The sequence below is a fragment of the Xiphophorus couchianus genome, chromosome 5, assembly GCF_001444195.1.
Source record: "Xiphophorus couchianus chromosome 5, X_couchianus-1.0, whole genome shotgun sequence".
Classification (NCBI taxonomy): Eukaryota; Metazoa; Chordata; class Actinopteri; order Cyprinodontiformes; family Poeciliidae; genus Xiphophorus; species Xiphophorus couchianus.
Window position 1 is genome coordinate 24407001 of NC_040232.1, and position 26502 is coordinate 24433502.

The 26502-nt window shown below is 41.0% G+C and overlaps 3 protein-coding genes across 14 annotated transcripts in view; 1 reads left to right on the top strand and 2 right to left on the bottom strand.

Annotated features, from left to right (window-relative positions):
* rims2a (regulating synaptic membrane exocytosis 2a) overlaps positions 1-6320 on the bottom strand; it is a 172278-nt gene extending 165958 nt beyond the window's left edge. For all 10 annotated transcript variants that reach the window (XM_028017528.1, XM_028017535.1, XM_028017533.1 and 7 more), the window contains exons 1-2: positions 6085-6320; positions 5426-5630 (exon numbers count right to left, since the gene is read on the bottom strand). In XM_028017528.1, the coding sequence (XP_027873329.1) occupies positions 5426-5613 (188 nt within the window). In that variant the 5' untranslated portion in view covers positions 5614-5630; positions 6085-6320. The remainder of the gene's footprint in view (positions 1-5425; positions 5631-6084) is intronic.
* On the top strand, positions 1835-25531 carry LOC114144570 (mitochondrial folate transporter/carrier). 3 transcript variants are annotated; one of them, XM_028017548.1, is made up of 7 exons: positions 1835-1845; positions 19574-19836; positions 19917-20067; positions 20157-20242; positions 22818-22972; positions 23982-24095; positions 24184-25531. In XM_028017548.1, the coding sequence occupies exons 2-7, from the start codon at positions 19635-19637 to the stop codon at positions 24490-24492; spliced, it is 1017 nt and encodes a 338-aa protein (XP_027873349.1). In that variant the 5' UTR covers positions 1835-1845; positions 19574-19634; the 3' UTR covers positions 24493-25531. The 3 variants fall into 3 exon arrangements, with proteins under 3 accessions (XP_027873349.1, XP_027873348.1, XP_027873350.1); XM_028017549.1 differs by lacking the exon at positions 1835-1845 and having other exon boundaries at positions 19373-19836; positions 24184-24329; positions 24403-25531; XM_028017547.1 differs by lacking the exon at positions 1835-1845 and having other exon boundaries at positions 19370-19836.
* dcaf13 (ddb1 and cul4 associated factor 13) lies at positions 7661-18791 on the bottom strand. Its single transcript, XM_028017545.1, has 11 exons — positions 18579-18791; positions 17764-17963; positions 17519-17626; positions 16574-16663; positions 16332-16487; positions 16166-16243; positions 16014-16096; positions 15027-15191; positions 14800-14935; positions 11115-11278; positions 7661-10151 (listed from the first exon to the last, which is right to left on the bottom strand). The coding sequence occupies exons 1-11, from the start codon at positions 18646-18648 to the stop codon at positions 10064-10066; spliced, it is 1338 nt and encodes a 445-aa protein (XP_027873346.1). The 5' UTR covers positions 18649-18791; the 3' UTR covers positions 7661-10063.
* Positions 25532-26502: the final 971 nt, after the last annotated feature.

Sequence of the window (26502 nt, forward strand, 5' to 3'; positions counted from 1 at the left end):
ATATGGACTTGAGGTTTAATCACGATATGCATGGCAGCAATCCACGCAACACAAGCACAAATTCTGCTCTTGAAAAATATTTTTAATACGCTTCTTAAAGAAGTGTGATTTATAGCACTGAACTGCTCACTGTAACTGCTTTTGATCGTATTTTCAAATATATTGATAATCTCATTGAACAAACAGTGGAGGAGATAGTAAAACTAACAATCCCAACAATACGACAGTTTACTAAACATTAATCGCAAGGATGAATCAAAATTCTTTTACAAAAGTATCACGATAAATGATAAATGACACGATAAATGCGTTTTGAGCGCCACCATGAACTCTTTTATTTTTCTCCACACACACACGCACACACACACACACACACACACACACACACTGCAGCAAGAATGAATCGACTCAGGCGGAGAGCAGCTAATTACATGCAAGTCAGCATTGCTGGATTTCCGTCCCCGCTCTCTGTAGCACCTCCGAAGAGATGACAGTAAGTTGGCCAGCCCTGCGTGCTGGAGGCTCCTCTCGTCCTCTCCTCCATCCCGCCATCCTCTGAGGATTCCCTCGGTTAGACTACGCACTTCAACGTTCGGACTTTCCACTTCTTTTTTTTTTTTCCTTTTTTCTTTTGCAGCACCAAACCAAAAAACTTCTGTGTGGTTTTTTTTTTTTTTTTTTGGAGAGACTGGATTGTCGCTCTTTGCGTGAGCTAAATGAGACGTGGGAGTTTGCTTCTGACACTCACTGAAACGCCGCGAACGATCCGATGACAACTTAATCCGCCGCGGTCGTACCTTATTGCGGGGCTGAGCGCATTAAAGCTCCTCCAGGACATGTTATGCTTGTGTGATTCATAGGTTTAAAAAAAAAAGTGGGGATTTACTGTTTGATGAGTCAGGGTGAGTCACCAATTATGTAAAGACAAGTGGACGTCAAAACAACTGTGGCGATTGTGAATTGAAACGTACAACAAAAAATGACTTTGCTTTTGAGATATAAACACATTTATTTAAGAAAAGAAAATCTTCTGGAAAATCCGAACCGAAAATATTTTTTTAATCTCTACTGTATCGTGGCACCATACAGCCGCTGAGCCAGAAATGGCATGCAGAAAATATCTGAATGTTATTTTGTTTCTAGTCTTAGTTAATGTTCTTTAATATTGCCACCTTCCTAAAAGAAGTCCTTTTTTTTGTGCATATTGCGTCTTTTGGAAAGACACAGGTGGTGACATTGTTTGCAAAAAACGGAAGAAATAAATCACTAGTGGCAAAACAAAAATGACAAGCCATTATTATTTTTAGAAAAGTGACAATATGATGTGGCTGTGGTGATATTTTTGCTCGCAAAACACAACTCGACTAAATAAATAAATAAATAGATTACTCCATTTCGCAACAGGATATGAACTTGTACGCCTATGTTTACTTCCGGTAAACAGTTGGCAGGAGCGCGTGACATAAAAACAGATTGTGTATACTACTCAGATTTCCAAGAGTAGCATCATCAGCTCCAGACGAAACTTTGGGATAAAACAGAAAATGTCACCCCACATATTCTACTGTATATCCGTTTTATTGGGGTCTGAGTTGTTCTCCGTTTGTGCTTCTGTGTGTGTGGGGGGGGGGGGGGTTGGCGTGTGTGTGTGTGTGTGTGTGTGTCGAGAACTCTAAAAACAAAATCGAGTAAAATTCTCAACAAAGTCAAATTTTCCGGAGCCGCCCACTGCTTCCAAACGATTCGGTACGTTATGGAATATCGCCCTGAAAACAGAGCGCTCCCTTTCACCTTTCACCCCTACGAGAAACAGAAATGGGGTAGAAAACGTGAAGTTGTTTTGGGGTTGTTGTTTTTTTTCTCTCTCTCTTCCCCATGAGGAGGGAGAAACAGAACGAGAAAGCTGGCGGAAAAGGCCTGGGTGAATCACACGGCACGTACACTGCAGCGGCTGAGGCTATTGCTGCGTCTTAAAGAGGACATGAGTCATGGTTGTCGTGCAGCTGCACGAGGCAGGGGATTGCGCAACTTTCCCTCCTTCAGGAGCGCGGCTTTGGGAGGACGGCATCACAAACAATCCTCGCCAGATAGTGGCAGGAATCTCCCATACTTCAGTGAGTGGCACAGATTTGGTGGTAAACCGCCTTAGTCTAGAGGCTCGACAGCCATTGCTAGAAATGAGAAGCCGGATTAGCGTCGTTAAGGGCGTGTGGGAGTTTAGGGTGCCGGTGTTTGCGTCTCCCACTTTTTCAGTCACTAGTTTGTGGAGTTTCTTCACTTCCACGGGATCTCATCTTAATTACATCATTTTAAGAAAAGAAAAAAAAAATAATTAAAATAATAATTCTTCTAGTGGTTGGAGAACAAACACGGAATTATTTATCATCCGTTTAAACTGCCGAGAGCTAAAAAAAAAAAAAAAGTTTCTCATCTGTGTTCTTTTTTATGAATAGTTTTTGTGCGTCTCTTGTTACTATATGATTCTTGTAAATTGTACTGAAGTTTATAAAAGAAAATAGGAATCATGTCCAGAACCAGAACCAAACGCGGGGAAGCAGCATTCAGCTTCTATGCACCGCAGATCTGGAACAAACGTCCAGAAAACTGCAAAACAGCCGAAACACCGAGTTCCTTTAATTCCAGGCTAAAAACCTGATCTGTTTAAGAGTTGCTTTTGACTCATAATAAATGGAAAATTGATCAATATGTCTGATGTGCATTGATGGTTTTGATGATTAGTGTTTGACAAAATGTAACGTTTGGTGCTGGTTTCAAAGTTGATGGCTACCATGTTTTTTATGATGTCGAGCACTTTGGACTGGCTTGTTGCTGAAATGTGCTCCACAAATAAGCTGTTTGATGGCTATAAATATTATCTAGAAGAAATAATTAAGTAGAAATTGTCCAAAACAAGCAGCTTTGTAATCCCACAACGAGAACAAGCCACAATCTTCTGAATGGACACATTACATCGTCTAAAAACTACAATTACATATATAGACACTGGCACACAAACACACTCACAACGTTTGAGACTTTCCGCATTTTGTCACGTTGTCAACCAAAAATAAATGTATATCGTTGCAATTTTATGTGATACACTAACATAGACTAATGCATAATTTCCAAGTAGAAGGAAAAAGATGGGCAGTTATTAAAATGTGTAACAAAAATCAAAAAACTGTGCTGTGTGTTTGAATAGAGCCAATCTGAGACAACACTTGGCAGATGTTTCAGTGGGCGTTTCTCTAACGTATGTCCTCATGTAGAAACAGATTATTTTTCACCTGCTTTTCGTAGCAAACTCAAATGAGTTCAGTCATAGTCCATCAGAGCCACGGGCTTAAAAAGGCTCAACAGTCCGATAAAAGAAGGCTGGTTCCGGCTCGGTTCCGGGGACGACTGTGGCGCCTCTGGAGATGACGGTCAAAGAAGGATTTCACATACAACAACACAGTGTATTCAGTCGGAGGCTTCTTCAGATTCTGCTGCAACACAGACTGCACAACGCGAGATCCCAATTGCCCACGGCCACCGCCATCTACAATAACTCGTTGAAGAATCTCGAAGGATTTGTGTTACGACATCATTTAAATTCCCTTTGGGACCAATAAAGTATCTGAAAATCAAACTGAGCATGTACTTCTGCCCCTGGTCTCAGGTCTTCTGTTGCTACTTGAAGGTTTTCTTCCAGACAACTTGACTGTTGGCCCAAAACCAAACTTTTGGGCCAACATTTTGGGCTTGTTTGACCTTTGACCTTCCTCTAGATGTTTGTTTCTGCATTGGAACTTGTCATGGCTTTCCTCTTGCCACTCTTCCAACCAGACCAGATTTGTGGAGTGCAGAAGCAAACAGTTACCCTGTCCACAGATTCTGCAGTAGATCACCATGGAGACTTTCTCGATAATACTTTTCTTGCCCCACAGCTTCACAATTAAGCTAGAGGACCAATGTCTTGGTTGTTTTCTTTTCTTTTCTATTTTAAAACAATGGATTGAACTCATGAGACATTGACTTTCTTTTATAGTGGTTGTGTTTTTCCTGCTTTTGATTCAGGGATATTTCTGTTTCACTGTGTTTTCTGTTCGTTTTGTTTTTTTTACTTTGTGAGGAACTTTGGTCAACGGAAAGCCAATGTTAGAAAGGGGCCTTATGAATAAAGTTTGATTTGACTCAGTCATACTCAGTCAAATTATCATGTATTTTCTCCTTACGCTTCAAAGTATGTGCTTTTGTTGGTGTGTCATAAAACAAAAACACAATAATAACACTAAGTTAAAAACTGTGATTGAAACATGACTGGATTTGAGCTGCAGAGTAAATAAAAACATGATGCTCATTAGCCTAATAAGTGCATTTAAACAATGTTTTTGAATAGCTTAGCCTCAAAATTTAGTTAAATTCTGCTACTGCTTTTGTGGGGCTAACTATGCTAATCTGGCTTACATTTCTCCAATAAACTCTTACTATGAAGTTACCAATGATGCATTGAAAAACAAGAACACAACACATTCGCTTTAAGGCTGAGCACAGAAGCACGTTCACCCTGTCGTCAAAGGAGAACAAATATAAAGAAAAATCAACATTTAAGGTCACCACCTCTACATCTCCTCTTTGCTAATCTAGTTCGCATTGGAAACCTAAAGTTCAGCAACAAAAAAAAAAAAACAACACAAATACGATGGGGGGGAGGGGAGGGGGGTCGACAGGTGAAATATTTAGTCATGAATTCAATGTATTCGCCAGCACAGATAAGGTTAATGGTGGCGGAAGTGGGGGAACACACGCTCCGCTCCACCTTAAAAAGTAGAGGCTCGGAGCGGACAGCACCGCGGTGCTGAAATAGCTCCGCGCGACATCTGTACAGAGGCAGAGCGGAGCAGGGCGGGGTGAGGCGGGTTAGGGTTAGGATTAGGATTAGGGTTAGGGGGTACAGCGGGCTCTCTGTCCACACTTTAACGCTGGAAGCCGGGCACAACACCGCAAAGGACACCTGGAATGATCTTTCCAGTGTCACATTGTGTAATCTCGGTGACGTTAGCGCGGGGAAAGGTTGGGGCGGCTTGGCGTGCTTTTTACGTGAAAATGGCGGCCGTCGCTGCTCGCCCAGCCCACTGTAGCACATACAGGCTTAAACACAGTCACAACAAACGTGCGGGCGAAACTACAAACGAGTGCCGCATTATGGAGCGACACCCTGCCGTAAAAGACGAGACATGTCGATACGAGAGCGGAGGGGGGAGCTGACGGTCTCCTGCTGGAGGTCCAGAGTGAATGGGCTGGATGTCAGGGGGGGAAGTGAGGGGGGCAACATGACCCTCCAGTTTCCACATTGAGGGACAGAAATGACCACCAAAAACAAGCCCCCTCCCAAAAAAAGAAAGCAGCCGCATTCCCGCTTCATTTCCGCCTTTTTTCTTACTTTAACATGGACTGCTCCTTCGCCTCCTCCTTCTTCTGTCGGTCCATGACACCGAGGATGATCTTCCTCTCCTCCTCGGTGAGGTGGCTGAGGTCCGGCATCTCCGGCATGGCGCCGGCCGCTGAGGGAGCAGCGGCGGCGGCGGCAGCAGGGCCGGGGGCGCCCCGGGCCCCGTGTGGAGCGGACATCTTTTACCGGGCGGTCGCTGAAAGAGTATCAAATAATAATAATAAAAAATATAATAGTAAATAAATGTTTATACCTCTGGTCAATGTATTAAACTGGTGGTTAGGAGAAGGCACACACGGCATGACGTGACACGAGTTAGCTGGGTAGTCATGCACATTTTTCTTTTCATTATTTCTTTTTTTTTTTTTTTTGGCTCACTGTGGTGCAGAAAATAAGTGTCAAAAATGTTCTTCCTTGCAGCTGTTAAAGCTGTCACAGTGCGATTTAATAAGAGTCAAGCTGGTGGGGATTGGAGAGCCAAACGAATCTACTACTACTCATCAACAGCTCTAAAAGAAGAAGAAGAAAAAGACTAGATTTCTCTGGAAAGAACCCCGGGTTGTAGGTTATCACCCTCAATCCAGGGGAGGGAGGAAGGGAGAGAAAGGAAAAACAAACAGAAAATACAGTGTAAAAAGAATAACTCTTGCCTTTTACTTAGCAGACATGGTAAATCCTGTCTAACCCATCGCTGCCATCCTTCAGAGGGCTTTCGCTCGCATGTTGGAATAACAGATACCCGGCGCGTCCTTGTCTGCTTTCCCTTTGGAGCCCCGAGCCCCCCGCTGCCACTCTGTTTAGCTCGCTTTCCTCCAGGTTGGTAATTCTTGGAGATTTCTTAGATGCACAAAAATGGATGCAATGACAGAGAAAGTGGGGGGCGGGGGGGGGGGGGGGGGGAAGGTTTGAGAGATACAGAGAGAGAGAGAGAGAGAGGGAGTGAGGAGGGAGGAGATGTGTGTGTGTGTGTGTGAGAAGGGTTGGTGGGGGTTCAGAGAGAAAGGGGGCGGAGCGGTGGAAACGTAGAAGCCAGAGAGGACGCGCTGGATGTTCATTGACAGCAGGCGCGACAGTGAGCGCGAAAACACGGAGTGGAGGTGAAGCTGGAGGAGGAGCAGCAGCAGCAGCAGCCGCGGCTGGGAGAGAGCTGATGCATATTTCATAAGCAGATCATGAGCGCTGACAGAGGGGACAAACGCGCGGAGGATGACTAGTGACGGGCGGCTGTGGCTGCAGGTGCGGCAGCGGTTCCGGTCAGTGCTTTCACACGCGCTCGCGCGGCAACCCGCGGGGCTTTTGTTGTCAGCTGACGTGACCATTTCTGTGACGTCGCATGAAAAGAAATACAACTCAAAGCGATTACACATGGAAGGACAGCTGCTGTTTCTGTTGTTGTCTTTTTCAATACACCAATATGAAAACGAGATGGTTCGATAATGTTTGAACGACTTAATATAAAAGAAAGTCAGCTGGGAAATTGTTTTTGGGTTTATGTTAGCTGGTTCACATGTTTCAATCTTTGAAAAACTGCAACGTTTTTGACGATAAAATTGACAGGGCCGATCCGGAGTTTATTGAGGCCCCGGGTAGAGTTTTATTTGGATACCCCCTTCCAGGGGATAGTTTAAAGATGTAGGCATAGCAACCATTGGGGTTAAGGGTTTTTTTTAACAATCACGCTTTTCCTTGATGATTCAAATGACTGTTTTTCCTGTATTTCACCAGCCAAGTCCAATTTGGACTCATTTCAACTCTAACACACAAAACTAAATACTATTAATTTCCTTTTTGCATTAAAGCTAATTTCTCCAACACTTATCTGATTTTTAATACATCTTAAAAAGGTGCATCAACAAATATATTGTGTTTGTTTGAAAATAGCCTTAGGTTTTAATTTGGATTCATTTCAAGAATAGAACTAAATATGTTTGTTGTATTTTGAGAGCTGATCGGGGGGAAATTGGCTCATTCCTATAAACCGTTACAGTGCGCATGAAATGTGAACACACACACAGACACAGCTTCTACTACCAGCAGAAATGATTCAATTAGGCATTTACTGATTTTAAACTTTTTTTTTTTTTTTTAATTATAACGACTTTCCGCAAACTGTCAACTTACAGACTGGTACCGAGCTCTTGGCGCCCCAAATCAGCAGGAGCCACAAAATCTGCTTACAGCAATTTGGCACAAACACTCTGACCCTACATCAGGCAAGGCGAGTTAATTTGTAAAATACCATTTAATGTGTACCGAGTTATTGGGAGTGAATTATAGAAAAACCATGAAACAGAAGTTGGACACGTTAAAAACACCTAATGCATCAAAAACACGAAATTAATGAAAGGAATATCATTAAAAGAAAGAACATGAAACCAAATCTAAACAGCTAAAATAAATAAATAAATAAAGCATTAGAGAAATTCAGTGATAAACACGTCATTACAGGTTTGCTGCAGTAAACAGAAATGTTTTCAATCTTGATTGAAAAGAGCCAAAGACTTCAACACCTCAGTTCCTGACTCACTGTGATCTGTTCCCATCTCTGCCGTCTTCGGAGCTGATCTCACTTTATTGGCCTCTTTGTTTTTACACATTCTGAGATTTGACCGCCGATTCATAATGCAGTGAAGATGTGGGGAGTTTCTTGTCCGAATGACCAAAACTGCAACGAAAACACTTCTTTCAATAGTGACGGATTTTGCCACTGGCGCGAACCACGAAAAAGAAAACGACAGGAAGCAGTAGGAGGATGATGGCGGCGTGTTTTCTTTAATGACTTGTCGCGTCAACAGTTTATTGTATTTCTTATTTAATGGAAACAACTCAATAACAACATTGTGTGTTTTTTTCCAACATTAGCAGTATATTGACCACGTTTTGCATACATCTGCAATGGAAACGCATCTGACTGCTGCTCCCGTTTAAACTTTTGCCCTTTGACGTGGTGCTGCCAACGTAAAGAAGTCCTGCGAAGCTGGTAACAATCCTAAGTAGCAGAGCAAACATTCAATTCAGTTCAATTTATTTATATAGCGCCAATTCACAATACATCATCTCAAGGCACTTTGCCATAATCAAAGAAATAATTTTAATTCAGCTATTGTGGTGTATAAAATTTTAAACAACTTACCAAATGACGCTGTAGGCTAAGATATCGGTGTAAATTTAAGATGCACCAAATCTTACTGTGAACTTTAGTTTTCCATTTCACAGTTTTGACAAACACAAACAAAACACTTGGTTGTTTTTTGTCGATCACATCATCACGCAATGGTGTTTCCAACAGAGGTGATCAAAAAGTCAACAGAAAATTGTTCACCCCACAAATCCAGGTCGTCTCCGCGCACCTGCACACACTCAAATTAATAACGCCACCACCAAGTGCTACCCATAAAGCAGACAACATGCCCACGTATGGCAGCACAACAGGGTAAATTATCAAAAAAGAAAAACAAAGCAACATGGCTTTTATGCCTATGTTTCTGCTTAGGCTTGTGCAACACTAGCCTGGTAAAAACCAGACGCTTGTTCTATGCTTTGCGTCGTACAGAGGATCTGGACCCCCGGCTATTGAGACAATTGGAGGTGTGGAGTCTGTCGAAGTATAAAATTTTTATCAAATTGCTAGTGCTTGTCCAGGCCGTATGCAACACGCCAGTCCGGCGCAATCAAACTGCCTGCGCCGTAAACAACCATTTCCCACCGCGGAGAGAGAAGTGCAGAGCCGAACGAGGCGGCTGTTGATGTCGATTCAGTATTTTTGGAAGCTCGATCGACACTGTGCGAACGGCTTCGTTCACTTCCTCCGCTGCCGTTGCTAAAAATGTAGACTGCAATTCTAAAACGGCGCAGAAAATCGACGGCACTGTTCCTGGTAGAAATTCTACCGGAGGGAATCCGAGTTAAAAGTTATCTTTGTCAGTTATCACAAATTGCTGCAAACTGAATGAATTCAGCTGAACTTGTTTTTTTTTTTTTTTACAACTTCACCGCTTCTGATGAACCTCCACTAAATTCTTCAAACTTTGAGCCAACACTATAAGCTATTTAAAAAAAAAAATTTTTTAAACGAAAAAAAACAACAAACAACTCAAGTTCAGATGAAAATATGAACCTGTCTGACTTAAACACAATCAGACTGTGTTTAAGTCTGATTCAGGATCAAACTTGAACACAGTCAAGCGTAGCAAACATAAAAGAAAAGCAACAAAAATCAATTATTACATTTGAATGTGATAAGACTTCACTGACAACATCTAGGACATTTATTTAAATATGGAATCAAACTGTAGAAACTAAAGAGTGGTGAAGGGACATAAGAGAATCTTAGAACCAGATTTATTTAAACCAACTTCATCATTTTTTTTATTTCCAATATAAACTCCACTGAAGTCTTTCATTTTCCATGGCTCCAAAGTGAGGACCGCATGTACCATGAGCCTTAATAACAATCTGACTGACTCGTGTTGTGTATTTACAGTACAGCTGACTAACATCCACAACACAGCCACTGGCGCTCGTTTTCCATCCACATGTGAATCCTCGCAGTTTTAGATTCCAAGTACGAGTCCTTGGTGTCTCCACCTCGCCACTAAACAGGAAGTCCTTCTCCCTCGCGAGCGGGATCTATTTCACCACACTGACGACATGTTTCTCCTTCTCAGACACCACAGGCACACTTCCTGGTTTGCTGTGCTTACTGACGTTCATCTCCCTGAAAAACAACAGAGGAGTCATGAATTACTCAAACTGCTGGTGAAACGAGTCAGGAACAGGCAGAGGGAGAGAGGAGAGAGGGGAGAGAGAGGAAAGCAAACAAAGACGAGGAACAGATTGAATGTGTGACTGTTGGACTAACAGCTGCGTCACACACTGGTGCTGTCGAAAACCAATGTATAAAAGTGCAGATTTAAAATCTTTTATGAATCACAGTATGTTACCAGAAAGTTTGTAAAAAATAATATGAGATTGCATTTAGAATTTGAGAGGATCAGAGATTAAAAAATATAACTAAAATAAAAAAAAAATCTGAAGTGAACATATGGAACGATGTATTTCTGTTTATGGAACGAATCTGTCTAAAGAAACCAAAGAGAGTAAGATCTATTTTTACTTGTGAGAAAATAAAATATATTCTATCAAGGTACAAAGATAATACATGTTTTTTTCTATCTTTAAATGCACACATTGTCTGTTTGTTTAAAGAAGTGTCTATATGGGTATGATGTTTACTTGCTTATGCTATAGCGAACTGACGTTTGAGAGAAGAGGTAGACTATATATGTTTGTTTGCTTTTTTAATTCAAAATGTGGCTTGTTCACTTTAAACTGTAAATGAATTAAACAAACAAATTTGCAAAGTCTTATGTCTGATATATTATATTAAAGCAGTGATGCAAATCAAAGAATAAGCTGCGATTCACAGGTGGGAAGGGACAATCGATCCGCCGTCCGAGCTGTAAATGAGTATGTAATGCCTGTCGCGGCTACGTCAGAGCGGCCCGATCCCATCTGTGAAATTTTCCATCAGGACAACTGCGTAGGTCACACCTTCTCCCTGGCACCAGCCCAAATCGCTACCTCTCTCTTAAACAGAGGCAGCGGGGGATTCCCATCGTTTCTTCCCTCTGTGCTGCCAGGGGAGAAAAAAAAGAAGAAAAAGAAACTGGATACGCACTTTCGCCGGCGGGCCTCCTTCATGACCCTCAGCTCGTTCCTCTGGTGGTGGATGACCTTGGGCAGGTGTCGGTGGCGAGCGATGCGCTTGATTTGTGGGTGGTGCTGGAACTTCTCCTTCAGCTTTTGGCTGTAGTGAATGGCCTGCTTCTCTCTGGGAGACAGCTGTGTCAAAAAAAAACAACAAAATAAAAACAGGGAGCTGGAGAAACACAAATATACATGAGCCCAATTAGTTCATCAAAAATGACTGAAACGTCTGTTAACACTCCCCAGTTTTCACAACCAATTCTCAGTGGGTCAGTATTTTCATTTAGTCAAAATGCTCTGATCACTACCCTGATTTAAAACAACATTTGAATGGCGGACACAATGTGTGTTCAGAACTAAAACCTCAAACATGTAGTTCAGGATGGATCGACATACAGACATGTCAAAAGGCCATTAGCTTTAAATATCAGCAGTAGAGAACAGTCTTCATTTAGTATAAATCCAGAGTAGGCCATCCAAAGCTTAAAGCCAACGGCACCTAATGGCTCAGAAGGGCAAAAAAACAAAGTCCATTCTACCAAAAACAAACTAGAATCTCAAAAACCTCACAGCAGCCTATGTAAACATAGTTTTATTTTGTGAACTGGTAAACCATGCGGGTGGACATTCACACAGAAAATAAAGATTAACACAAGAAATTGAGGTTGGAGGCGGTTTCATACAGGAATGATCCAGGATGAAACTTGGTAGAGATTCAAACAAAGCGTTTAAAGGGAGCTCAGCTGAAACTGATATATTTGTGTGTCGTTACAAGTCAAATCAATTTTACATCAACAAAGTTCAACTCACTTGTAGGCCTGTTGCAATAAACAATAAATCAATTCATCGCATGATAAATGAAAATGATCAACCTCACTTTAATTTATCGGCTTTATCGTTTCTTTCTGCCTTTTCCCTCTTTCTATTGATGACACTGGCTGAAAAAAAGGTCCGTCTTCTCTATCTAAATCTAATGATTATTGAAGGGCAATATAGTATACAGACTTCATAATCTGCACTCTCTTGGTTGAACGTAGTTTTTGTTTCCACTTTGGTTTTATGTTGTGTTTAGTTTTGACTCAAGTGCATTTTTTGTTAATGGAGACCGAGAGTCCATTTTATTTTTGCTTTTGGTTGTTTTATTTTTTGTTCCAGTGTTCTTTTGAAAATAAAGTGCATTTACGTTTGTCAGAATGTGCTTGCATTATTATGTCATTACCATTACATGAGTTTAAAATGGTCTTCAAACAATATTGCTGTTTGTTGCAACAATTTCCGAGACAATTGATCGCTCAGCAAAATTTGTTATTGTGACAGGAATACTCGCTTGACCGTACAATGCTGATCTGTAGAGTTGAAATGACTTCGGAGCGACAAACTTGTTTAAAAACAAATCAACGTCTGTTAAGAACGTGAAACCAGCAGCTCGACAACATGCCCACCTCTGTTTGGCCCATGAAAGCCACCGTCTGGTGACTGCCCTCCTCCGAGGCTTTTATTCTAATTAGAAGCAGTGTTTTATCTGGGATTCAATTTGAGGGGGAACAATTTGTACAAGCTGATCCTGTTGCACCAAACTAATCCCCCTAAAATAATAATAATTAAAAAAAAGTAAAACTAGGAGATTCCTAGAGAGATCTCAATGGATGTCTGATCAACAGACGGTTCGTATCACCCAAAACTGATCAAAGACCAATCAGGATCAGGAAAACTGCTAGAGGAGGACGTTCCTGAGATTACGTCCTCCAATTTTCTGGATCATCAACACCATCAAGCAGAAGTTTAGTTAAGATGGAGAGGGATTCCAAGGAAGTCCAACAAGTCTATAGAATCGTGGGCTCATAAAGACATTCTCCTAAGAAAAGTCAAAACCTCACTTTAACCATTATTTTAAAACACTGAAGATTGAAAAAATAAAAACGCTCATGTGTTTGCTACATTTTCTGAAATTCAGTGAGTACGCTCGTCGGCAGCCGTGACGGTCCTGATCAAATCAATCGATCAAATTTTATTTGTATAGCACATTTCAGCAGCAAGGCATTTCAAAGTGCTTTACATCATATCAAACACAGAAACACAATGGAACATAGAATCAACAATCAAAACACGACATTAAGTCAAGTTCCATCAATAGATTTGTAATTGATTACGTTTCAAATACAATCCTAAACAGGTGGGTTTTTAGTCAAGTTTGCATCCATAAAAGATTTACCTGTTACACTCCTACTGTGTTATATGGAACAAAATACCTGTTGCTATTTTTATTCCCACTCACACAGTTTAAAACGATGCAGACAGCATTTTAATGCATCACTGGAATCCAAATCTGAAGGCTTTTCTCTCAATTCTGGAGAGAAAACTGATGTTGGTTCAGTCTTAGACTGGTAGGGTTATTTAAAATTTACCCCCATAAAGTTTTCCTGCATTTCTTCATATACAAGAAAAATAATTCTCATTCCATTTCCACTAACAACCAAACAGTAGCATTGTTTCAGTGGCTGAATGAGGCATAGCGCAAGTGACGAACAGAGTCGCTACTGAACTGCAAGTCTGCCTCCCAAAATTGCCCCACCCACTTTAGCATTTATTGAAAAAAAAAAAAGTTAATCAAGTTTCAGGTCAGAGAATGTTTTGTGGAAGTGTTTCACTAAGTGATATTCCAAAGTGATGGCCCAAAATAAGTTACCACAACAGTTCTTCTACAACAAAGAATAAACAGAACATGACTGAATATATAAATTTAACCTCGAGTCCAAATGTTCCAACATGTTGGGGAAACTTCTAAAAAGTGAGTCGCAGCAGTCAGGAGAGTCTCTGTTCGTCCAGAGTAATGCCTTCAGTCCCCCGACTAACCTTTGATTCAGCATCTCGGCGTTTCTTGATAATTAAAGACGCTCTCAGTAGAACTTCACCGTTAATGCTGCGTTACGTTCAAAGTGGCCTCCGTTTAAGTGATTGGCCCATTTCAAAGTGCTGATAGGAGCAGCGCTTGTCTGATCTATTTAAGTGCAGAGCCTGCGAGTAAATCTCCCCGTGCATAGTGACAGTGAAACAAGTGCCAAAAGCAGCCCGCCTCCACCAGCGAGCTGCATTAAAAGAATACGCAGGAGCGAATCTGATTAGGAGTGAAAGACGGCTGCTGGAGATCATCTTAATAATCTGGCAGCAAACCAGGCAACAGAGCATTTTCTTGGGAAGTCTTAACAAGTCCCATGCGACAGCCGAGGACGCAATATTATTAACGTAAAAGCAGATATTATTGACAGAATCCAATTGATATCAAATGTTTCCAATTTGAGCTTTTCTTTTCAGGCTTTCCTTTCATCAGGAGACACTGTGCCAACAGAAATATAGCATTTATTGAGAGTAATTGTACCCTAAGTCAGCATCCATCAGTGCATTTGGCAATGGTCGTCCCCCGTAGCGTAGCTGCTGGCAGAGTGGCCCACTGTTACAGCGCGGAGGCGGGCCCAGGGCCAAAAAGAATGCAGCCAATTCATAAAACTGGCTCGAGTTATAAAACCTGACGGAGATACGAGATATTAAGACAGCTGAGGAAAATTCAGCTGCTGATCAGCATGTAGACATTACCATTAGTAATGACCCGGGCCGCGTGCCAACAGGAAACTAAGCAAAAAATAAATAAACAAACTCACCACTCCCAGTTTCTCCGCCGCGTTCGCCTTCCACAGCCGTATGTTCATTTCGTCCGAGCCGCTCAGGACATACTTGCTGTCCGCCGACCACTTTACGCAGATGACGTGCTGCATGCGTTTGGTGTGGTAGACTTCTCTGCAAACACGCCCAGAGACATATTGCACCGTAAGCTTCTAAAAGCCGGATGGGCCAGGTTTAAAAAGTGGCAAACGCGACGAGAACCGACCTGCTGCTTGCTGAGTCTTTGGGGAAGATGCGGATGGTCTTGTCGAAGCTGGCGGAGACGAACTCCCGTCCGGTGGGAGAGTAGTCGACGTCCAGCACGGCGGAGACATGGTCCACGTGCACTTTGACGGGATTCTCCAGATACCTCATGTCGTATGTGTACAGGCTAGTGAGTCAACAGGAAGCAACGCTAACGTTAGCGTCTGCATCTCTGGTACAAACCAGGAGGTGTAAGCGACATTTGAGCTACTTGTGTGATGACGAGAGCTGGCAATCAATTTAAAAAATTTTATCAGATTTATCACCATGCTTAACTCGGGCAGAGTTAAGCATGGTGATCTTGATCATCTTGAAATGTAAAAATTCACACTGTCCTAAAATCTTTTACAGTCTCAAACCAGATATCTCAGTTTTCCAAGTAAAGAAGTAATTTTGTTTCAAACATGATGTTTCAACGTAATTCAGAAATGTTAGCTGTAAGCTGGTTGTGCATCGTTGGAAGGGTAATTCATCATGCCATTAAATACATACTATATTGGTTTTATTCAGCACAGTGTTTTTTAAACCTTGCTCATCTTTTCACTCGCGTTTGCAACTCTGCGCTGCTGACCGCAGTACAAGACCTCGTAAAGTGTGGCAGTGAACTAAGTAACCCTCTCCAGGAGAGAGGCTGAAAAGTCAATAAATATAGCAACAAAGTTGCTAAGTTAGCAACAGTGGAGCAACGATTGTTAACCACATTTTTGACAACTTTTCAGCACAACCAGTACAGACCTGAAAACTTGCTGCACCTTTCTTACGATCCCACCTTAACAGAGCCAGTCATTTCTGTTGAATTACCTTTTATCTCAAATTAAAGGTAGAAAATTATTTAAAAGATTCTTCATACTTTTAAATTCACTATTTGTCTTATTAAATATTTTCAATAATTACACAAACCAGAAGTTGTTGAAAGAATAAACAAAATCCAATTCCCTCTTAGACTCACTTGTAGTCTTCATTTGCACAAGTGAAGTAGTAAGCTTCCATTGGGTTCCAGCTGATCGTGTTGGTCCTCATTGTCATGATCACCTGAAGGAGAAGCAGAATTTTTTCAATATGAACTTCAAAGAAGAAGAAGAAAGAAGAATAAAGACCCACCTTTTTAAGAGGTGTTGATTCCCTCATGTCATATAAAACTATACTTCTGTCAGAGGCACAGCTTCCAAGGAGCTCCGTCTGTGGAGAGGAAAATGATCCAATTGGACTAAATCAGCAGGTTTCATATGAAACAGGTGCGGTTCCAGAATGGTGTGCTATGTCTCACCTCCACAGGGTTAAAACGGACGGAGCTGAAGCTGTCCACGCCCCAGGTGAAGGAGCGGATGGGGGTGCTCCTCTGCTCGTCCCAGATGTCCACCTGGTGGCTGCATGTTGCAAACACAGCGCTCTTCTGGTGATGGTCCAGTCCTGTGAACACGGCCTAAAGAGGGATGCGTCTCTTTAAGCAAAAAGAAATCATAAAGCAGGAAAAATGAGTCCTGATGAATAAAATTAAAGAGGCGTCACCTTGCCGAGGATGGTGTTAAGAGGCTCCTCCTCCTCTCCGTAGCCCGGCGCTTCCATTTTCCAATGTTTGATGGTTTTGTCATCTCCGATCTGTTACAATCAAGGATAGGTTTTCATTAAGGGGAGCACCGATTGCAGTTTACTGGCCGATCATCCATCTATGAAAAAAACTCATTTGTTAATTTCAATTTTGGCAGATACCAATGTTTTTTTGTCTGGGGAAAAAACAAACAAAACAAAAAAACAAAAACAAACACTAAATAGTAAAGTGGCTAAGTCGGTCAGACCTCTCTCTCATGACAAAGCAAAAGAGGACAGTGGCCGATTTTCAGATATTTGCAGATAAGATAAGGTCAGTGGATAAGGTCCGTCTCACATGTTAGTATCAGTCGCTTGGGGCCGATTTATTGATGCAACTAAGCCTGGAAAGGTAACAGATTTTGCTGGATGATAAATTACTGTAGAATCTTTTATAAATGGCAATATGGCTGTTTTGAAACCATTTTCAAGTATTGTTATGGCAATAGCCCAATAATGCAAGAACACAAACTCAAAGATCATTAAGCTTTAAATTCTAATGAACATTTAACACTGGAAGACATCTTAAAGATCCAAAATAAATAAAGCAACCAAAACAACAAATAAAATTTATTTTGTTTGTCACAAAATTATCCTTCAAAAAAAAAAAAAGGGAGGCTAGTCGAGACCAATGTGTCAGACTGAAGACTTTAGTCATCCAGTTTTTGGTGGGAAGACACAAGAAAAAAAAGATTAAAAAACAATAAATCGATGCAAATGGAAATTATTGAGCTGATTTCAATTTATTATGTGATTAATTGATTTATTGTGACAGGCCCAGGTGCACCCCTAGTCCTTATGCTGCTGATACTTAAAAACAAACAAGCTGAAGGGAAAAATGTCAAGATGATGAAGTAGACCGCTTACCGTAAAGAAGGAAGAACCGCAGTATCTGACGACCATTCCCCGGACAAACCCTTCATGCGCCTGGAGAGTGCGGACGCACTCGTGTTTGGTAAGATTCCACACTTTGACCTACAAACACAACATTTATATACACACAATATATATATATCTATATATATATCTATATTTATATATATTGTATGTATATATATAAAGCAAACAGAGCATATGAAGCTCCTTGACTTTCAAGGGCTTCAACGGCTTACCTCGCCATCGCAGGAGCCAGAGAGCAGGGTGGAGAGACTCCGGGGGTGCTTGGCCAGACAGTTCACCCCGTCTCTGTGTCCGTCCAGGGAGGCCAGAAAAGGCTTGGCAAACACGCGCTCCAACTTCGTGGCGTTCAGAGCCCGGGTGTACTCTCTGCTCACCTCGAACGGATGAAGGGAGGGGTCGTAGTTCCTGGGGACTGACACGGGGACAGCAGTCAAAGGTTGGTACAGCAAGTTGCCTCGCAGAAGAATTCACAACCTTTAAACTATGAACATTTTTTTTAACCAAAAAAAAAAAGAAAAGATAAACCGAGACTCTAAATTCTTTCCGTTGCTCGAGGAATGCTGTCCTGCTTTTTTTTCTTCTTTTTTTAAATGTGCCACTGGTCCAACACACCTGAATCAAATCGCTTAAATAGTCCTGATAATGACCCAACTATTTGATTCGGAGCGAAGGAAAGCTAATAGAAATGAACGTCATACGTTTTGTACTTAAAAAATAAAATAAAAACTACTCAACAACTAATTCCAGCTTTGTGTTGGTTCTGTCGTATAAAATGCCAATAAAACACACAGAACTCTGGAGAGGCAACGAGACAAACAGTTTAAAACTTTTAACTTGAGTTATTTTTGGAATGGGGTTAAATGTTTAGAGCTTAACATAAAACTAGTTATGATAAACTCTTTCTATTTTTACCATACATAACTGCTGTTCAATACAAAGCTGCTAATGCTGGTGTTGTCGCTGCAAGAGAAGCTCAGACTGTTTATGCTAATCTTTAGCCTCTGGAAGCTAACAGTCACGCGCTTACCTCGCTGAATATCGTGTTTAGTTTCCCGGACATAATCATCCGGGTTTCTTGAAAGGACCTTGACCTTCATTTGGTTTCAGAGCCAAGAGCAACGCCAATACAAAAGAATGTTTAATAACAATATCCTAATGTTCGTGCAAAAAAAAAAAAAGACTAGCCGACATGTGTTGATAGTGAAGAAGTGGCTTGTCGCGTTGCATTGTGGGACATCCGCGCCTGCTGATTGCGTCACTGAAAGAAACAATAGTCAAGTTAGATATTTTAGAAAGAGAACGAACCGGAAATAATACCGGAAAGGCGTAAATGTACAGACTTTAGTGGCAAGTAGGAGCACGCGAGGCTTAGGGAGTATAAATAAGATTTGTCAGCGTGAAAAACTGCAGTAGCAGCAAAATCTCACGCTGAACACGTTTGAAAATTACATGTAAACTTATAACAGTCACCTAATAGGGAGAAATGTTCAGATGGCCATGGAAAAAGATAGATTTTTTTAAAAATTATTTATTTATTTTTTTGGCCTCACAAAATGACTACCGTTTATCAGTACAATATTTTTAGTTCAATCTCCTGGAATTTCAAGATGTCACATGTTCTAACATTTCCTGATGCAACGAACATTATTTTTGGCTCTAATTGTCTTTATTTCACGATGGATGGATGGATGGATGGATGGATGATGGATGGATGGAGAGAGAGAGACTCGAACCCGTGACGGCCGCGGTAAGACGTGGGGCCCGGATTCGAATTATTTTGAAAGTACATTCCGGAAGTACAACTCTGAGGAATACAACATGACATTTATCTAATCGGTTCCTCGCAACAAGGTCGAGCCGGAGGAGTGTGAGACTTGACACTTGTCGGTGGCGATGAGTTTCGCCTCATGTCAGAAACGTGGCTCGGCGTCCGACGTGCCGTGAATTTCAGGCGGTTTCCTCGTATCTGTGCCGTATCTAAATGTTGTCGCGGGGTCCACCGGCCGCTTCGCTGTTACTGAGTTGTTAGGAGCTCAGCCAGCTGCGGCGGAGGAGGCTAGCTGAGCTCGGTTACCTGCTAAGGATGAGCTCCACACCGAATCACCGTGACGCTACAGAGACAGCAGGGCAGCCCAGAAAACACGTCTCCGCTGTCTCCGTCGCCGGACACGTCCAGCAGGTCTTCAGCCATGTGAAAGTAGAAAACCTGGTGGCGGGACTGAGCGGCGGTGTGGTGTCCACTCTGCTGCTTCACCCGCTGGACCTGGTGAAGACCAGGTTTGCAGGTACAGCGTGAGGATCGGCTGTTCTGGATGTATTTTTTTTGAACACCTTCACTAAGATATGAACGTCTCTTCCAATGCAGTGAGTGACGGACTGGAGTTGAGGCCCAAGTACAGCGGTATTCTTCACTGTATGAAGAGTGTGTGGCATCAGGAGGGAGTGAGGGGTCTGTACCAAGGGGTGACCCCCAACATCTGGGGCGCGGGCTTGTCCTGGGGCCTCTACTTCTTCTTGTATGTATAAAACCTGCATCAGGACGACTTCACCAGCAGCAGTGACATTCAGAAATCTGTTGATGTACGTTTTCCCTCTGACTTTCCAGCTACAATGCAATCAAAGGCTACACTAAGGAAGGCCGTCAGGCTGAACTGAGCCCAGCAGAGCACCTGGTTTCGGCGGCTGAAGCAGGTTAGAGCTGACCAGTGGTGGGAAGTAACGAAGTACAAGTACTTCGTTACTGTACTTAAGTACAATTTTCGTGTATCTGTACTTTACTTGAGTAGATTTAATAATGGGTACTTTCTACTTTTACTCCACTACATTTAACAGTAAGTATCTGTACTTTCTACTTCACTACATTTCTATATAGCGTTTCGTTACTCGTTACATCCAAGACGCATTTCAGTTTTTTGATTTGTTCGTTAGTTTGAAAGTATCCAATGGCGAGAGCAGAATCAGTCCGCTGAACCAATCCAAAGCGGGAAATAACCATTAGGCCCTCCCTCAAGAAGAGCAGCACAGTACGCAGGACCTGCAGAATCATTAACTCCCAGAATGGAGTCCAAGGATAGTCATCCTCCAGAAGACCTGCCCCACCCATGGCCTTATTTAAAAGATTTCTTTGAAATAACTGGGTCAAAAAACGCTTCCTGGAGATTCCAATGCCGCCTTTGCCTTCCCCGAAAGCATGAAATTCTATCTTTCAAAAATTCACCATCAAATTTGAAAAAACATATTGAGGTAAGTTAAGTTGCTAAACGCTATCGATGTTAAATTAATTTGTGTTAGTGAAGTTTTATGTAATCTTAGCAAGCTTTTTGTTGAACTCGACTGCAGTAAATAAATACGATTACTGTATATTGTTATAAGCTAGCATGAACTTGCAAGTAACAGTGATTACTGCGGTCGTGATCACGTCTCCCGCCATGAATGTTACATATAAGTTGACGCTGAACTCCTTCACGTCCTGGTTATTGAATAAATGTTAGCGCCATTAAAATAATCTCCATGTAACAGTTACAGTCATATTCAATAAATTAGAATATGGGTTCCAATGAGACGCAATTGTCGCAAGTCTGGCGACATTGGCGGACATTCCCGCCCACAGAGTCAGCCGGACCCCCCCTGCCTGGAAGGTGTTTATTGTCAGCCCCTTTCTGTTAACAGTTCTCTCAAAATAGCTGGCAAAAAAGTTAAGTTCATGTTTTGTTAGGACGAAAGACTAGATGTTTCCAAATCGCTTGATGTTTGTTAGGTCAGTTTAAAGTCCCTTTTTTCAGGGAAACAATTTTCTTATGAACGTGTTTATTTTGAATTAAATAAAACATTTCAAAGGTATAATAATTTATCTCATTTTGCCTAATTACATGTAACCCTGCAGGTCATCCCTGGAATTCTGATGCATAGAATAAAATATCTAAATCTAAACTGTCACAGGGGGTAAACACAATAAAAACATGCTTTATCTGCAGCATTGCTCATTAAAATGGTACATTACTGATTTATTAAAACTAAATACGATAGGTACACTGAATGACATTATATAAGCCTTTAGGTATTATGGTCGGCAAGTACTTTTACTTTTAATACTTAAGTAGTTTTAAAAGCTTGTACTTTCTTACTTTTACTTAAGTAAAATAATAATGTGGTACTTTGACTTTTACTTGAGTAAATTTTTGTCTGTGTATTTGTACTTTTACTTAATTACATTGTATGAGTACTTTCTCCACCACTGGAGCTGACCGCTCAGCTGGATAACTCTGCTCAGAACTGGATGCAGCCGACATGTATGGAAGTGACTGCACACCCGTTTTGTTTATTATACTTCCTAAGGAGGTCACACTGGCTTGTTTGTTTTCTGGATAAATTTAGCTCAGGTAATAAAATTGAAGCTGCCACACAATATTTCTGTGTAAACAGACGGATCCAGGTAGGATAACGACATCATTCTGAGCTCTGAATCACTCAAGTAGCATGTAATGCCAAGGAACGGAGTGCAAATTCACTTGCACCTGCAAAACAATCGAGCAAAACGAAAAATTGCAACAAAATGCTGTATTTATTGCAGATATTTCATTACGTTATTTGATTTCTTTCTTTCTTTTTTTTTTTGCAAGACGATTCAAGTTGATTACTATAAACAGAATAAAAAATAGCCTTGAAAATAAGGTACTGATCCACTAAATATGTGGTAAAGGGACATTAGCATCTAATTTTGAGATTAATATTTTTTTGAAACAAGCAGCACCAAAGCCATATCTTAAAGACTTTATGTAATTTTGACATTCTTACAATCAGTCTTTAATTCACGCAACCATTAAAACTTCAAACTATGAAATGAGTTGCTTTGGTTTTTTTTGCACAAATTAACTATATCCTTCTTAAAATATATATTTTTCTTCTACTCCTGTTTAAGAACGGTTTCATGTCAAAGCCTGAGATATTGGCCGTAAGTTTATGGTGAACATTTGATTTATTTGAATCTTTTTTTACTCGGCATGAAGGGCTGCTGAGAAAGCTGGATCTGGAGAAAAATGTTTATATGACAAACGAGTAGAAACCTATTAAAATCTTAATTGTGGTACTGAAATACTTTTTTTTTTTATTCTTTTGACAAAACTAACCTATTGAGTTGCAGCCAGACCTGGCAGAACGTTAAAACAGTGTGTTTTTAGAGCGGTGTGTGTGTGTGTGTGTGTGTGTGTGTGAACTTGAGAGGCTCTAGCAGACCTTTAGAGTCTTGTTTCCTGCTTCTTCTTCTCAGGCATCCTCACTCTCACCATAACCAACCCGATCTGGGTCACCAAGACCCGACTGGTTCTGCAGTACAGCTCCGACCCCACCAGTAAGCAGTACAAGGGGATGGTGGACGCCCTGGTTAAGATCTACCGCCACGAGGGCCTGCCAGGACTTTACAAAGTGGGACATTTTTTTTGTGGACTTCCATGCGTGACATATGAAGTGTGTCTGATGATTATAGATGCTAGATTTTGTGCCATGAAAGAAAAACGTAAAAGTCCAACAGGAAAGTCATAATTGCAAGTTTTATAGTCGCAATCATGAGGTTTAAAGGCGTAATTATGAGCTTTAAGGTCATCATTTGAGGGTGAGTTGTTATTATTTTTGGAATAAAAGCCATAATTTAGATAGCTAGATGGATAGATAAATCTTTATTGTCATTGTCACAAGGACAACAAAATTCAAAGGGTGCCATCAGTCGGTGCACATGCCCAAAAACAAAAAATAACTGTCTCACAATTCACACACAACGCAAGAATCAACAAACAACTGGCAAAAAAAAGAAAAATAAGAACAGCCACATTCTCACATACATCATTTATGATGATTAATGGTTGTTTTTGATTGCATTTAGTTTTGTTATTGCTATCGGGTAGAAACTGTCTCTGAGACGGTTGGTTCTTGTTCTGGTTGCTCAAGTTTCACCTTTCGGTCATAATTATGAGATCCAGTCAAAATTATGAGTCATAATTTCAACTTTCAAAGTCATAGTTTTGATTTTAGTCATAATTTTGACTTGAAAAGTAATAATTATGAGAATGCAGTCCACAATTTTAACTTTCCAAATCATAACTTTTACTTTAAAGTCATAATTGAGATACAAAGTAATGCATTCGATTTTGTTCAGTGTCTCATAATCATGACTCTAAATTAGAAAGTCAAAATTATGACTTTGTTTTTATCAACAACAACAAAAAAAAGATGACTTTATATCTCATAAGAAGTCTGCCTTTAAAAATCGGAATTATAACTTCCTGCTGAGCTTTTAGTCTTTTCTTTCATGACCTGAATGAGCTTCCATACTTCCCTGCCGTCACTTCAGCAGGAAATAGTCAATCCCCACTAGGGGGTATCATTACTCATCACACGCATACCTCCAGCTGAAGTAAAGTCCGGTTGTGTTCTGCAGGGTTACGTTCCGGGCCTGTTCGGTACGTCTCACGGAGCCCTGCAGTTCATGGCCTACGAAGAGCTCAAGAGAGACTACAACAAATACAAGAAGGTGCCTTCAGATGCAAAGTTGGTGAGTTTCAAACTTGGGGTTACGCTGGATAAAGTCATCCCTTCCTTCTTCCTGCTCACCCTCCTCTCCATCGTTCTCTTATGAGCAGGATGCTCTGGAATACGTCACAATGGCAGCGCTGTCCAAAATATTCGCCGTCGCCACGACGTACCCGTATCAGGTGGTGAGAGCTCGGCTCCAAGACCAGCACAACAGATACGGCGGGGTCGTGGACGTCATCGGACGGACATGGAGGTACGGATCTGCCGGCACCGGTCGATTGGACCCGGCTTCCTTTTCACGCTCATTATTCCCCTCCCCCCCGCAGAAACGAAGGAGCTTCGGGCTTCTACAAAGGCGTCGTCCCAAATTTGATCCGCGTCACGCCGGCCTGCTGCATCACTTTTGTGGTTTATGAGAACGTGTCCCGCTTCCTTCTGGGGACAAAATGAGAGAGACAGAGAGGACCCGGCATGGACAGCCACACGGGGCGTCAAGCTCCGGCTGAAACGTTGGAGACGAAGAGGGGAGCGTGTTTTCCCCCCCAGAGGCTTTCCTTAAGTACATGGAGATGCGTAGAAGTGAGAGGAAAAAAAGTCGAAGCTTCAAATCAACTAACTCATTTTCGGTCAAACATATTGGAGGCGGATTGGGGCCACTGAAGTAAAAGAATTCTGACTTTAATCTCAGAACTTTGGCTTTTTTTTTCTTAGAATTTTGGAAAATAATTTCTCGTAATTTAGATTTTTTTTTTTTCTCTCCCAGAATTTTGACTTTTTTTTTCTCAAAATTCTGACTTTTGAATTTAGAAGATTAAAGTCGGAATTCTGAGAGGAAAAATGAAATCTGAATTGTGAGATTAAAGTCAAAATTCTGACTTTTGAACTCAGATGATGAAAGCTGGAATTCTAAAGAAACGTCAGATTTTTCAGAGAAAAGTCAAAAATCCTGAAATTTAATCCTGAATTCTGAGTCACATTTTTTTTCCAGTGGCCTCAATCCTCTTCTGTGAAAACATGACGGGAATACGCGTCCGCTTTAAACGCACAGTTAGTTCGTGGGGATGTGTTGCTTCAGTTTGTCCCTTTGGAAATGATATGAATGTGATACGGTAACTATTATTTTCAAACATGAGGGGCATAGTGTAACGATGTGTGGTGAGTGCAGCATTCTACCACAGAGGGAGTTTTGTTTATGTTTTCTGGCAACAGAAAGACGAAAAACAAAAGTGTATTTTTAAAGCTTGATCATCAGCATCAAGATCTCAGGTCTCCAGTTTTACCTTCATTATCAATTATCCATGCATGAACTGCAGCATTGATGATGCTTCTTCCATAAAGTCATTTTTTCCTCATTACACAAACTTAAGTGTGTTGTTTTATGGCATTTTGTTATGAAATGTGAAGTGCTTTATTAGTGTGTGAACACAATAAATGTTTTATTTTTGACCTATTTTACTGCAGGGTGTGGTCTTTGGTTCCAACGCGTAATTCCACACTTTTCCAGGCTGCCAGTTTCCTGGCTTCCCGACCTCTATGAAGACAGTTAAATGTTTAATACAGAAATATTACAATGCTTATCATTTGAAACCTGTAAAAATAAGTGATTTTTTTTATGCAGCCTTAGACCACTATTCAAGAATGGCACAAGCTTGGTTTTCCAGCCTGAGGTTTATAATATACAACATGTATAAATTTTCACTGCCTTTCAAAAAAAAAAAAAAAAGATACAAATTAAATTCCTCTAAAAAGTGAAGGTACAAAATAAAGTCATTTTTTTAAGCAACCATGCTTTGCCTTGTTTCATACTTATTAGGTTCGCAAACCTTCATGCAACAGCATTTTTTTTTTTTTTAGTGCGCCCATTTGTCGCGAGATGTTGATGAAGATGACTTGAATGCAGAAACGCTGAGGCAGCAAGTAGATTTGAAGATTTAATGATTAAAAAAAAAAAAGAACAAAACATGGAAGTATGGGGAGAACAAAAAGAAAAAACAAATCCAGGGATCACTGACCAGCAGGGTCCTTGTGTGTTATTCTCACACAAGGAGGAGAATAACGGGAGGAATCAATAAGGAGTGACTGAGAATGAGATGTATATTTACAGGAGGTTGATTATTGAACAAGGAACAGATGGCTGATTAGAAATGGGTTGCAGGCGTGAGGGAAGAGAGAGAAAATGGCACGGGATACACAAACTGGTAAGAAAAAATGAATCTAACACTAGCAAATAACTAGACATAAGGAACATAATTAAACTAAAATAACTAAGAAAGGACTGAAGCAAAGAAAAGCAGAAACATGGTTGATCTAACGACTAGAAACTAAGGAACACTGAAATAACAAACAAACCCAAAAATGACTCAAACAACCCGAGATTGTGACGCCGATTTGGTAAAGTTTTAAATGAGTGACCCGTATCCTGTTCT